This window comes from Marmota marmota, unplaced genomic scaffold, assembly GCF_001458135.2.
Source record: "Marmota marmota marmota unplaced genomic scaffold, marMar, whole genome shotgun sequence".
Lineage (NCBI taxonomy): Eukaryota > Metazoa > Chordata > Mammalia > Rodentia > Sciuridae > Marmota > Marmota marmota.
The window spans coordinates 288,333-303,347 of NW_026005679.1; the positions used below are offsets into that span (position 1 = coordinate 288,333).

General features: G+C 35.7%; 1 protein-coding gene and 1 long non-coding RNA gene across 2 annotated transcripts in view; one reads left to right on the top strand and one right to left on the bottom strand.

Annotated features, from left to right (window-relative positions):
• The window catches only part of LOC107160840 (zinc finger protein 239-like), an 81,440-nt gene extending 67,144 nt beyond the window's left edge, over positions 1–14,296 (bottom strand). The window contains 1 exon segment of the mRNA XM_048797581.1: positions 13,331–14,296. Coding sequence (XP_048653538.1) covers positions 13,331–13,357 — 27 coding nt within the window. The 5' untranslated portion in view covers positions 13,358–14,296.
• Positions 441–9,447, top strand: LOC125614668. Its single transcript, XR_007345245.1, has 3 exons — positions 441–569; positions 3,759–3,768; positions 9,437–9,447. It is a non-coding gene; the product is annotated as an uncharacterized LOC125614668 (long non-coding RNA).
• Positions 14,297–15,015: the final 719 nt, after the last annotated feature.

The window sequence follows — 15,015 nt, forward strand, 5'->3', positions numbered from 1 at the left end:
TTTAGCAAGGTGCTGTTTTAAAAATGAAAACTACCAAGGATATACCTCAGTGAAAAAGCAACCCTGGATTCAAACCCCCCAAATTTTATTTATTTATTTTTTTTATTGCCATTTACAATAACATGGATGAAGCTGGAGAAATTCATGTTAAGTGAAATTATCAAAGACACAGAAAGAAATACATTGTATACTCTGTGTGTGGAACCCGACCCCCAACCAAAAAGATAAGATGAATGCATAGAAAGAGAATAGTGTATATTAAAGGACTATAGTTAACAGTATTGCCTCACATACCGAAAATATCAAAGACAATAGAATTTTAGATATGAAGTAATTATGTGAGATGATGGACTTTATTAACATATCAAGAGTACATATTAATGGGATGCAGTGTGATTTTTTTCATACATACATTTGCAGGTATTAATAATATCTATATGCCCTTATTCCATCATTGATGCCCCAGCACCCTCCCAAGCCATAGTAATCAATATTCTATTTTCACATAAATTTTATTTTAGTTATTATATATAAGAGATGAGGGCTGGGGATATAGCTCAGTTGGTAGAGTGTTTGCCTCGCAGGCACAAGACCCTGGGTTCAATCCCTGGCACCACAAAAAAAAAAAAAAAGAGGTGATATATCATCCAATTACATCTATTTTCCTTAACATTAAAGGATTTTATTTCTATTCATGTCTGGGTAATACACCAGTACCACTGACATACACAGTATGAATATATAATAATACATTTTCTGATTATTAAGTTGCTCAGCTATATCTCTGATATTTCTCTTTATATGTAATACTAAGCACAGTTATACAACTTAAATTTATACAAAAAAGGAAAGAAGCAACAGCAATAAAATATAAGAAACTGTCCTTTGGCCCAATTTTATCAAACTGAAAAGAAGCAATCGAAAGTATGGGAAAAAAATATGTCTCTTTTAAATGTATTAGTAAACAACGAGATAAAAATGTTAATTCTCTTTGTACCTGTAACACACTAAACTAATTTTGCAGTGTTCAGTACATTATATTACATTACACAGAAAAAAAAACTGCTTTTGTGAAAATAATGAAATAAAACATCAGTGTGATAGGAAATGTGTCATTCATACTCTTTCTGCACATGTATACTTTCAAAGTTCCAATTATTTGGCCCAATACTCCCAAGTTCATGTCATCCATCAATATATTTATAATTAAAATCTTCAGTTATTTGTGTGTGTGAGAGAGAGAAGGCGGGGGAGATGCAAACACAAAGATGGTCCTGAACTTTGTGATCCATTCTGATTTCTACCACAGGCTAGGCAAAGAGTTCTGCCCATGGTGAACAGCAGAGTACCACTGACACACACATTTCTCTTCAAACAAGGTGTGATGTAAGTGAGGTGAAAGGGGTGTGATGTTTGTGGCTATGTGGATGGGGTGGGAGAGTGAGTACAACTGACCAAGTTCTACCCATGATCATCTTTTAAAAATGTATCAACTGCATTGTTTACATTCTTATATATGTTCTGTGGCTTCTACAATTAAATCTCAGGGACTCTATTCTTCATACCCCGGTAGCTTAGCACTGTTTCTTAGAGTACTCTTCCGGACACTTTGAAATACTGGTTCCCCTTCCTCACAGCCCTTGATCTTTCTCAAACAATTCTGTAATATCTGTGGAAACTTTAAATGTTGAATAAGGGGAACAGGGTGAATCAATACTTGGTATTCTGTTCCAAAGATGTGGAAAGCCATATCCTCTCTCTGTGGCCTCCATCTTCTGCCACAAAAATGGCAAAAGAACTACCTAAATTTTATTCTGAACCAATGTGTAATAATTTTAAAGTCAAGAACAAAATCCCTGCCACGTTTGTGGCACATATACATAATCCCAGTTACTTGGGAGGCTGAGTCTGAAGGATCACAATTTAGAGTCCCTTCTTAGTAACTTAGCAAGGCCCTACTTCAAAATAAAATAATAAGTGATGGTGATATACTTCACAAGTAAAGCATACTTAAGACCACTCCTTAGTACCACAGAAATAAAACACAATTTCTGTTCTCTTTCTATAAATTTAAAACCCTCAAAAAGAAGGAAGGGACTTAGGAATGATACTAGATCTTCTAAAAAGAAGCCATATACTCTATATTTTAATGTTCAAGTTTTCACAACTTTCTAAAAAATATTCCTAAGTATTTTGCTTTTGACATAATTGTCACTAGAATTGTTTTTAATTTTCAATTTGAATATTTATTTTCTTTTGTACACAAACTACTGATCAATCTTGAATATTGTTAGCTTTCTGAGCACACACACACCTGTAATCCCAGCAGCTTACAAGGCTGAGGCAGGAGGGTCATGAGTTGGAGGCCAGCCTTCAGAAATAGCAAGGGGCTAAGCAACTCGGTGAGACCCTATCTCTACATAAAATACAAATTAGGGCTGGGAATGGGGCTCAGTGGTCAAGGGCCCCTGAGTTTAATCCCCAGTACAAAAAAAAAAAAAAAAAAAACTACTTTTGTCATTTTAAGTCAGTGTGTCTCCAAAGTTGAAAGTCAAAGATGTTTTTAGTTAACATTTTTAGTAAAGTGTTTATAGTGCAGAATATATGAAGTATTATTCATTTTTTTAGGGGGAAGAAAGACATGCCAACAGAGTACAGCACAGATGAGAAGTTTCAAAAATAGATTTCACAAAGGAGAAAACATTCAAATGACAAATAAATATATATGTGACTAATGGCCACAGAGATGATAATTGATAGGAATTACCAAGCCTGCCATGGCAAGGTAAAAGGTAAAGCCACCTGGAACATGGTGTGGTGCTGTCTATTCATGCATACACTATGAACCATTAATTCTACCCCTAAAGAGAAGAGAAGTGGGAAACAAGATTCTGGGACAATGCTCTAACTGCCCCCATCACTGCTGCCTTTATCACTGGGAAAGGTCCCTCCAGCTGCCACCACACTCTGAAGTGCAGGACCTTTCAGTCTGGACATTGGGACCCAGTTTTCACACCTGTCCCAACTTTGTCCCAGTACCATCTCAGAGAAGACCAGGAGGCAGTGAGACCACATTTAGTGCCAATGCTCTGAAAAATAAAACAAAGAAAGAGCAGTATAAGGCAAGCTGGAAAGAGCAAAATAAAGACGTGGAAGAGGAAGATGAGAAGGTGGCTGAGGGGGAAAAAGAACTTGCTAAGGATGGAGAGTGAATAAACAGGATGCAGAAGATGAGGAAGAAGATAAAGTGAACCCCAATTAGCAGAAGACATAAATTGGGGTGACAGAAGGAAAATCTTTCCAATGAACTTGGGATGGGATTTCATTTGGGAAGTGAGAGTGGGAGGAAAAAACTAGGGTGTGAATCTTTCACCTGCTTGTAGCTTGGAGAACTGCACCAAGGATGTCACTCTCTTTTTTCACCCCTGCCTTCATATGTTCACCTCTCCAGATGCTAACACTCCCCCCTCACTGTGCCATTGTTACACCTTCTCTTCTGCCTCATCTGAGCTTCCCACTGGTCCCCATTTGCCCCCTCCCCTTCATTTCTCTTTTCTTCCCTCCTCCCTCTTGCACTCTGGTAACCTCTCTTAGCAGCCCCCAGCCTCACATCCTGCCTCAGCCCTCTCCTTCATCTCTGGATTTGCCTCACATCCCCTCCAATCAGAGAGAAGCAGGCTGGAGTTGGGTCAATGTTGGCACACGACCCTCAGTTGCTCCTTCTCCTCCCTTTTATGGATTAATGAGTAAAGAGGGAGTCACACTTCTGTTTTATTATAAGTTGGCTCATTTTTTAAAAAAACCTTTAAGAGTATTAGATAGGAAAAAAAATACTTACCATTGGGGATCATGGAGGAGTAGTAAGAAGAAGAGGGCATGAAGGGGTTATTGGAGTACCATTAATGTTCTTTTTCTTGTAAGCAACAGAACATGGTATGTTTTCTTTGTGATAATTCAAGAATCTATATAATTTCAATATCCTCTTCTTGTTGTGCTCAGTAAGATCAAATTTATTATGCAAAAGGTTGTGGGGAAGAGCAGAAAAAAAGGATGTAAAAGGGAACTAGGTAACAATTTGTAGTAATGAATATGATAATTTTTTGATTGTGGTGTTGGTTTCTTGGATATGTACATAAGCCAAAAGATATAGATAGATAGATTCCTAAGATGTATACAGGTTAATGTGTGTCTATCAAACCTCCATAAATGTAAAACAAGGGAGATGCAGCTAAAGCTGAGGTTAAAAAGAAAACATGCAGTCTTAGATCAGTAAGCCATAATAGTTTGGAAAAAAGTATACTTTATAAAAATAAGACTAGAGAAAAAAATCCTAAGAAAAAGAGAAAATTTAGCAAATATTGAAAACGAACATACCACAAAAAAGAATCACCAATGTCAATGCTGGTGCTTTTAAAAAGCAAATAAAATTGAAAGAGCACTGGTAAACTTGATAAGTAAAAATTATGTCCATTATATACTATATAATGACATACATATGTATGTATACAATGATGTCTCCCTAGATGGGAATACATTATAGAAAATTCACTCGAAGATAATTCCGTCATTTTCCAAGCATCTGAGTATAATGATAAAAATCTAGATGGCACAGAGTACTACATGGCTTGGCTATTTGCTATAGGCTTTGTTGTAACTGAAGTCTACCACTGACCAAAATACCATAATACCACACATAACTGATGTTATGGTTTGTAACAATCAATGTAATACTCACAATGAAATGCAAAAACTGTGGAACTCACTCAAGAAAACACACTTAGTAAGTCCCTTGCTATTCAGACAATAGTAAATAAATGATAGAGATTGCAATGCAGAGAAGAAAAATGTCTTTCTTTCCAAAGAAAGATTTCAGGATAAAGGGACATCTGTGTGATAATAAAAATGCTATGGTACTCTTCACTCAAACCATATAACACCTCATTTTCACATACTAAATACTGAATATAAAAATAATGAATAATACTAAAATATAAAATAAAACATAAAGCATTCAAATGTTGATGTAAGAAAGGGTGAGTCAGGGTGCATGTGGTGGTGCACACCTGAAATATCCAGTACTCTGGAGGCTGAGGCAGGAGGAGCACAATTTTGAGACTGATCCTATCAACTGAGCAAAACTGTCTCAAATAACTTTTAATTGAGAGGCTGAGGCAGGAGGATTATGAGTTCAAAGGCAGCCTCAGCAACGGCACAGTGCTAAGCAACTCAGTAAGACCCTGTCTCTAAATACAAAAATGGGGCTGGTGGTGTGGCTCCATGGTTAAGCGCCCCTAAGTTCAATCCCTTGTAAAAAAATAAATAAATAATAATAATAATAAATAACATTTTAAAAAGGGTGAAGATATAGCTAAGCAATAGGACATCCTGGTTTCAATCCCCAGAATCACAAAAGGGAAAAAGAACAAAAAATTATACAGTTATTTATTTTCAAAGTTACACAAAATACTTTTAAATTAATGAATTACATAGTATTAAATTGAAAATTCTGTTGATCCAACACCATTAAAGGGTGCAAAATGAAGTGAAAGAGCAAAAGTAACTAATTTTCCTCACATATGATCCAACTATCAGTGGGAAAAAATACTATCAGTGGGAAAAAAAAAGATTGCAAAGAAAATACATGCAAGAGTAGATGTGTAACCGACGTGATTCTGCAATCTGTATTTGGGATAAAATTGGGAGTTCAAAACCCACTTGAATCAAATGTATGAAATATGATATGTCAAGAGCTTTGTAATGTTTTGAACAACCAATAAAAAAAAAAAAGAAAATGAATAGCCAATTTACATGAGATATCTAAATGTTAAATAATCATAAAAAAAACCAACATAATTAGAAACTAGGTAATGTAAAATAAAATAAAATGATATACCCCAAATTAAAGATTATGGATGAACATATGGTATAAATGAATAATCATGAAGGGAAGATGGAGTTTGAGCTGTTGCTATCCATGTGTGCAAACTGTTTTGCTATTGAAGATATCTGATATATCCACACCAGAAATAGACTAAAACTATAGCACATGTATATATAAGAATACAGCAGTATTTCTGGATTAAAGAGAATGAACATTTATAAATTGATAAATAATAAACTGTGGGAAATAATGGTTTATAGAAGAAGACACATTTTTTTTCATATTAAATCTAGTGGAAAACAATAGTATAAAGCACCATGTAATTTTTTATATGTGTCACATGAATGTTATATGTCATTTATAAGGTTATAAGTGACATTTTATATGTTATATGTTACTTATAAGGTAAGCATATTTTAAAAGAAAATCTTTAGAATTTGAGAAAATAAAAATACATAGAAGCACAGAAAAGACTCAATTACACCCCATGTGTAGATGACAAAACCTGTCATTATAAAGATGACCACTTCCCCCAGGTTATTCTATAATACCTCATAAAAATTTCAACATGCTTTACTTTAAATTGAATAAGAGACCAAATCAAAAAGTTCTAAAATTCTGCTGGAAGGTTAAATATATATGAAATTAGCCCTGAACTCTGAACATAAGAGAAAAAGCAGCAGCTCTCATTACCTGACGCTAATGTACATTATAAAACTCTAATATTGCAATAACTTGAAGACCAAGAAATTATAATGCAGAAAATTTCATAAACTCATATGTATGTACAAATCATTGTTACTGTTAAGTGCAATAAAAGAGTCTGTACAAATGCAACCATATGACGAAAAGTATTTGATATGAGTGAATGATACAACCCAACATAAATACAGATGTTAGAACCGGAGGCACAGATCATGGGTAGGATTTGGGTGCAGATTGCATTTGGTACTAGAATTATACCCCAGCCCCCCCAAAAAAGCAGATGTTAAGAGGGATGATTTTCAAAATATAGCACAAAAGGAGGCTCCTGACTCTCCCTCCATTCATGGATACACCAAATAAACACTTACTCCTGTTTTAAGTCACTCTCAAATAAAGGCATAAATAAATTGAGAGACTTGTGTACATTGGACAACTGAGAAAATATCTACCATCAGATGAGTAGAAAAAGTTGATGGACACGTGGACACTAGTCCTGCCTTAAGAAATGTGCCATACAATTTGGACATTAAATCCTCTGTCACTCTGAGTAGAGGAAGACTGATTGGGATGATAAATATAGCACATTTAATGCTAGATTTCTTATAGGTTGAATCTTAGTTTATCTGGTGCATAGAGAGGAAAGGACTACATATATACAAGTATCAAGACCAGAGGAAAGGAAAATGGTGTCTTTCCATGGCTATGCAAGATCAATGAATGGGCTACATTCCCTGGGACCAGAGCAGAGGAGGACTGAAATCTCAAGGGTCCCAGTTCATCCTTGGAATGAATTTGCCAGCAAAATGCTATTGCTAACAGTTGAGCCTTTATCCTGCCAGTACCAAAGGGTTAATAGGGAAAACACAGTCCACCACTGGCAACCCACATGGGAGTTCAGCACTGCCTGAGCCCTCTCTCCCATCTCACTTCAATATTAACTCCAGACCTAACCAATTGTTCATATAGGAATTTGCTCTTGCACTGAGAGTTAAAGTTAAAAACTTTAACTTTTTCCATTCAATGCACTACATCCTAAACCTCCAAATTTCTGGAGCAATGGCAACTGTGCATGTGCAAATCTCCCTAGATAACAAAGGAGGGGCTTCACATTGATGTATGAGTATTTCTATGGGCTACAATCCCCACCAGGAGTAAAGAAAAAGGGCTAAAAATCACAGATCTCTGTTTCTTTCTAGAATAGGTTTACATCACCTTCTTCCAGTGAGTACATAGCAGCCTAGAGTCTAACAAACTTGCATCAGGAATTTAGTCACCAGCCAAGTATGAGAACTTCTGCATCCTGAGCACAGCTATTAGAATGGCTACTATCAAAGAGTTGAAGGATAACTAGCACTCCAATTATATGGATATGGAAGAAAGAAACACTTTCACACTGGGCTAGAATATAAATTCAATAACAGTCATTTTTTTTTTTTAAATAGCATGAGAGTTCTTTAAAAGCTAACACACTATTTCCAATGGAATTGGACTCAGTATGTTAAAAAAATGGCTACATTGTCATATTCATTATAGCAGTAGTCATAGAAGCCAAGATAAGGAAACAACTGAACTGCCTTTTGGATTAGGACACAACAGGAAATTCAGGAGACTCCTTTCAGCAGGAGGCCACTCAGCTACTTCCTTAATAAACTGTACTTCCTAAACTTAGACTCTTGTTTAACAAGATAGGACCCAAGAACTGACATTCACTAGTCACTCCAAGAGACCTCAGTTGTACCAGGTATGGGATCCTCATGTCAGGTAGATCTGAAACACAGGACCAGGAAAATATCACAGACATAAATTCCATAAGGGGACTCTCAGCCCAAAGACATCCTGTCAAGGTTTCTGGCCTGGGAGAGACAAAGATAGGATACACATACACACATTTTTATAAAGGTCAAGTGATTCTTCTCTACTTTTCTCTTATGTGAAATGCTCATAAACAGAAAACAAATCTTTTGCTTTTTATTTTTCTGTGGTACTGGGGATTTAACACAAAAGCATGTTAAATATGAGCTATATCCCCAGCCCTTGTTTAAATATTTTGAGACAGGTCTTGCTCACTTGCCCACAGTCTACCTAAAATTTCGAGGTTCGCAGCCAGGAAAAAAAAAAAAAAATCCCTTAAAAAGGTCCATCCAGTTCTTGGTAAAACAATTAAAAAATACTGTACCCATTTGAAATGTAGCATGGGGAAAAAATAATTGACAGTACTGTGGAGAAGGGAACACTGTAATTGAGAATATGGACAGGAAGCTGGCAGTTTAGGAATGTACTGACAGATGTACAGAGGTTTAGGCTGGGACACGGGGTTCTGGATTTGATACTTTGCTTCCCATAAAATTAGAATATTCAGGGGAATCCAGGCAAGATGGCACACACCTGTAATTCCAGAAACTCAGGAAACTGAAGAACAAGTTCAAGGCCAGACTCAGCATCTGTCTCAAAATAAAAATAATAATAATGAAAAGTAAAAAGGATATAGCTCAGCGATATAGGACCTCTGGGTTTAATCCACAGTACCCCTACCCTTACAAAAAAAAGAAAGAATAGAAAGCTCAAGAGGAAGGAAGAACTGAGACTCCTGCAGAACCACAGCCCCCCTCATGCAAGAAGACACACATGGAGCTGTGACTGATGATCATCCCACTGCTCAATTCAATTCAATACACATTCTGGGAAGGTGCTGGAATGCTGCACCTTCAGATAGGATTTCTCTGCAGGAATAAGACAGGACTCTCAGGTTCCTCATTGCTGATACATGCCCCACTTGACTGGCCAGTAAGGACTCAGGGCTAACCTGGCCCAGGGAGGACCCAGGCCTGCAGATTCAAGAAACTACCAAAGGAATTCCAGTCCACAATCATCAGTTCCCACTATAATCCAGCCAATTTAAAGTAGCCATGCCCCTGTCTCAGGAAGCCACTGCACACTCACCACTTAATGGTTTTTGAGGTGTCCAGTGTTCTCTCAGTAGATCTTTCAGTACCTGCACAGCAGAGCAAACATCAAAGAGGAACATAAAAAGGAAGCCTAGAGATGAATAACAATGCTGGCAGGCTCAAGAGACAAAAGCCACACCAGGTGGTCAAAGCCTGCTCCTAGTTATTGGCCATGTGCTTGATTTGACCTAAGGACTCCTAAGTGGACAGGGCTTATATCTTCACCCTCTCAGGCTGAGCATAGTGAGTCTTATGTTTGAGTTACAGGAGGTGACACCATATGCTGAAAAGAATGAGGTCAGAATGACAGGTTCTTGGCTGCAGTTCTTTTTTTTTTTTTTTTAAGGTACTGGGAATTGAAATCCAGAGCCTCAGGATGCAGCTGACTTAAGGCAAGGTTTCCTTGTAGTAGTGGAACCCAGCCCAGTCAAGAGGGCATTTGCATTTAACCTTTTACAGAAGGCTGTTTCAATCTGTGGGTATATATGCCTGTATATTATTTATAAATGTAAATAATAAAATGACAATACTGTAAAATTTCATTTAACTTTCCTGTTCTCTCCTCTTCTGAGGAAACAGACTGAACATTGAACTGGGAAGCAATCCCATAAGGCAGCACTTCCCAATGATAAGAATATGTGAGTCACAAGCCTAATCAAAATTTTTCTAATATTCACATAAAAAAATAAATAGTAGGACTAGAGTTGTGGCTCGGTGGTAGAGCACTTACCAGCACTGAGTTCAATTCTCAGCACTGCATATAAATAAAAAATAAAATAAAGGTCCATCGACAACTTTTAAAAATAATAAATAAATAGTAAAAATTAATTTTAATAACACAACCCAATATATTCATTATGGGAATATTACAGTTATGTAACCAATAAAATATTACTAAAGAAATATATGTATTTTGGGGACTACACCCTCAAAACTGATATGTCAAGCCTCCAGAATATCTCTGTTCTCAGAACCATATTTCAGATTTCAGAGCTATAGTTCTTCGGACCTCAAGGAGACGAAGCTCCTTACTGCTCCTTTTTATGCTACAGGTGAGGGATTCAATTCCTCAACAATATTTCTCCTCAAGTCTAAAAAAAAAAAAACAATAGAAGAGACACTGCCCTGGGTGACAGCAGAAAACTTTAACCAGAATATTTCCAAAAGTAGATTTTTTTTCTCACCAAATGCTGGCCATGGTCCCTTCCATTCCAGATATCAGATAGCAAGCAAAAGGTGAAGTTCCAGAAGGTGGGGCCCATGTCTTCAGATCTATCCACAGCCTTGAGTCTATTATTTAAATGCATTAAAGGTAAACTCCTTGGGGCTGGAGCTGTGGCTCAGTCGTGGAGCACTCGCCTAGCACATGCGACCCTGGGTTCAATCCTTAGCACCATATAAAAATAAATAAATAAAATTAAAAAAATAAATTAAAAAAAAGTATTGTGTCCAGCTACATTAGACCTAATGGCCAGTCTGTGACATTTTTTTTTCCTCCAATGACCAAAGCCCCTTCAATTAATAAGCAAGTATCACCAGATGTGGTGGCATATGCTTGAAATTTCAGTTAACAAGAAAGTTTCTAGAAGTAGACTTTTTTTCTCCAAAGCTGAGGCAGGAAAAACACAAGTTCAAAGTAAGCCTTAGAAATGTAATGAGGCCCTAAACAACTTAATTGAGACCCTGTCATTAAATAAAATACAAAAATCCGAGTGCCGCTGGATTCATTCGGTGGTACCCCAAAATAAATTACAAATAGAAATGAATTGTATTTAATTTGAAAGCCCAAATACCTCCACCACATTACATAACTCATATAACTTATTTTTTTTTTAATTTTAGGACTTGGTTAGTGTTATATATTCAAAAAAAACAAGATTTCTATGTGTGTGTATATGTGTGCGTGCGTATATAATGTAATATATCTATCAATCTATTCTTTTACAATATATTTATACTACATATTAAATATATTATTTATATATATATATATGTGGGTGTGTTTATTTTTTTGCTTACTGTCTAATATCTTTTTTAATATTTATTTTTTAGTTTTAGGTTGACACAATATCTTTATTTTACATTTATGTGGTGCTGAGGATCAAACCCAATACCTCGTGTGTGCTAGGCAAGCACTCTACCACTGAGTCTCAACCCCAGCCCTGTCTGATATCTTAAGTCTTTTTGTGTATGTGTGTGTGGTGCTAGGGATTGAACCCAGGGCCTTGTGCATGTAAGGCAAGCGCTCTACCAACTGATTTATATCTCCAGCCCTGATATCTGGAGTGGAAAAGACCATGGCCAGAATTTGGTGGAAAAAGTCTACTTCTAGAAACTTTCTTGTTAAAGTTCCCTACTCTCACTCAGGACAGTGTCTCTAATGTTTTTTGCATCTGAGAAGAAATATTGGTATGGAACTGTATCCCTCACTTCTAGCATTATATGACATCTATGCTATTATATACACAAATATATTTTATGACAAACATTCTCATAGCTAATTTGTCATGGGGCTCCCATTGCAGGACCCAGAAAAATTCCAGTTCAGACATAATCTCAGTCCTCCTTTAAAATCAGAAAATGATCCAGGTTTCTGTCATTTTCTAAACATAGGTGAACATATTCAAAACAGCAGGATTTCTCTGTGTGTGTATGTGTTTGTGTGTATTATTATGTATTATATATGTATGTATACTAGTATATATAATATACACATATAATTCATAGTATATACACACATATTCTATACATAGTATGTGTGTGTGTGTGTGTGTGTGTGTGTGTGTGTGTGTGTGTGTATATATATATATACATATATATATATATATATATACATATATATATATTATTTTATGCCTCTAAGCATAAAAATCTTTTATGGAGGACATAGAGCAAATGGAGGGCAAGGAGAAACATGCAATTAGTTGCACCACCTTGAATCACATGAGAAATGGAATCTGGAATTCAGATGAGGAGGACTCAACATTTTATATTTGGTCATGTGGATGACATGGGGGCCTATAATGAAAAGGTTACCACAATCTTTTGAAAGAAAATCCATGTGACTGGCAGATGATGGTTAAACTGTTAGTATCTGCAGTGTCTTCCAGGTGCTTTGTCATCTATGGGCCACGGCATACACATGTATTAGTAGGCTCCATGAAGTGCATAATCCATGTGTGTCTTCTAAAATTATTCCCATTGTAGACATGAGAGAACATAAGTTTCTGGACATCTAATGGCAACTCAGCAGCACATAGAGAACTACCCAGAAACAGAACTACATGAAATGCCTTCAAAGCTCCACAAAGACTAGTTTGCTCCTGATATAGGGGAAGTTAGTCCAGATAAATATTATTTCCTCCCCCATTTTGAAGAGAGTGCCTAGAGAAAATGTCCCAGGAGCGACACAACTGTATTATCTTCCTTCATGTTAAAGGAACTTTGGAGAAACAAGACCTATCAACCCAGACTCCTGATGGGGACAAATGCTTAGAGATTACAGGGTACAAGAAAGCACACTGAAGTCCCAGAGTCTGAGTAAGACACAAGGAAGAAAATAATCTAAAGGGCTTATAAGATATTGGGGAAAAAAATGTAACTATTTCTAAAAATAAAATCATGTCTGAATATTTCTAGGATTGGCCAAATCTTATCCCATATGATTTGTATTAAACTCCAAAATCAAGGTAATAGGATATATGATTCACTGTCAAAAACATTCAAGAAAAAAAAAAAAAAACCTTCAAGGAAGAAGAGTGGATGTTTTAGCGACTGTGTCATTCAAAAATTTACTTACCAGGTGTTTTTGAGAAAATATATTCATTTTTCTGCAGTCATAGGGAAGAGAGATTTGCCTTATTTCTTTTTCTTGTTAGAATTTCCAAAGAAAAGCCCTAAAGTTCCATCTGAAATAACCTCCAAAAATAAAGACAAGAAACCTACAATACATACACAAGAGAAGGAAAAAATGGAAATAAAAATTTTTTAATAATTAAAAGTAAATTCATTTTTTTTTCCTGAAATCAAACTCCAGCTGCCTCTTTCAATCTATTTTCTTATCTTTTTAAACCAGAAATCACAAAGGAAATGCAGGCAAGAAACAAACTGCCAATTTATACAGGAGACATCTAAGTATTCAGTAAACATAAAAAATTCAACATTTTTAGAAATTAGAGAAATGTAAAATGAAATCCCATCCTAGACAAAATTAGTATTGATGAAGATATGAAACAAATTTATTCCCCTAAACTTCTTTAGAATTATTATCTATTGGTGGAAACTCTTTTGCTAATAAAGATACGTAATACTCCCCCACAGAAACATACTGAAATTATAGTACATCTGACCATGATAACATGTAGGAAAACAGTACACATTCAAACACTTGAAACCCAGAGTGATGGTTCAAAAGAATGGAAGTGATGAGTAATAAACTGTGGAGAAAGTGGTCAATAGGGGCAAGTCACATTTTTGTCACAGTGCATCCATTTAAAAAAAAAATAGTATAACACACCATGTTTAGGTTTTACATAGGCTCCATATGCATGTGGTGATTCCCATGTAAACAGGTTTAAAAAGAAAGTGTATACAACTTATGAAAAAAATTGAATCATCAGAAGTACATAAAAGACTCAATTACACACCCCATGTGTAGATGATAAAACTCATCACTACAAAGATGATAATTTTTCCAAAATTAACTTACAATATTTTCCCATCAAAATTTCTATGTACATATGTGAATATATCAAAGTCAATTTTACATTTATGTGCATCTATAAAGCAGTAATTTTAAAAACTCTACAAATAAACTGAAAACAGGGGAAGACAGGAGAGGGAAAAGGGAAGTACTGGGTACTGAAGAGGAACAAATTATATTTCATGCTTGTATAATTATACCAAAATGAACCTAAATATTATGTATAACTATAATGCACTAATTTCTTTTTTAAAAAAAGCATGCTGGGCTGGGGCTGTAGCTCAGTGGTAGAGTGCTTGCTTAGCATGCATCAGACACTGGGTTCGATCCTCAGCACCCCATAAAAATGAACAAATAAAATAAAGGCATTCTGTCCATCTACAACTATCAAATAAAAAAAAAAATCAGCATGCTTTACTTTTAATTAAAGACAGAATCAAAACAAACAGTCCCAAAATCCATCCACAAAGTTAAATATATGCAAACTTAGCCAAGAAACTTTTCAATTATAAGAAAAAAAGAAGTAGTCATCATCACCTGACACATATATATTATAAAACTTTACTATTATAATAATCAAGGAATCACAATATAGAGCTGGAGTTGTAGCTCAGTAGTAGAGCACTTGCCTAGCATGTGAGAAGCACTGGGTTCCAACCTCAGCAGCACATTAAGAAATAAATAAATAAAATAAGGTATTATGTCCACATAAAACATATATATATATATATATATATATATATATAGAGAGAGAGAGAGAGAGAGAGAGAGAGAGAGAGAGA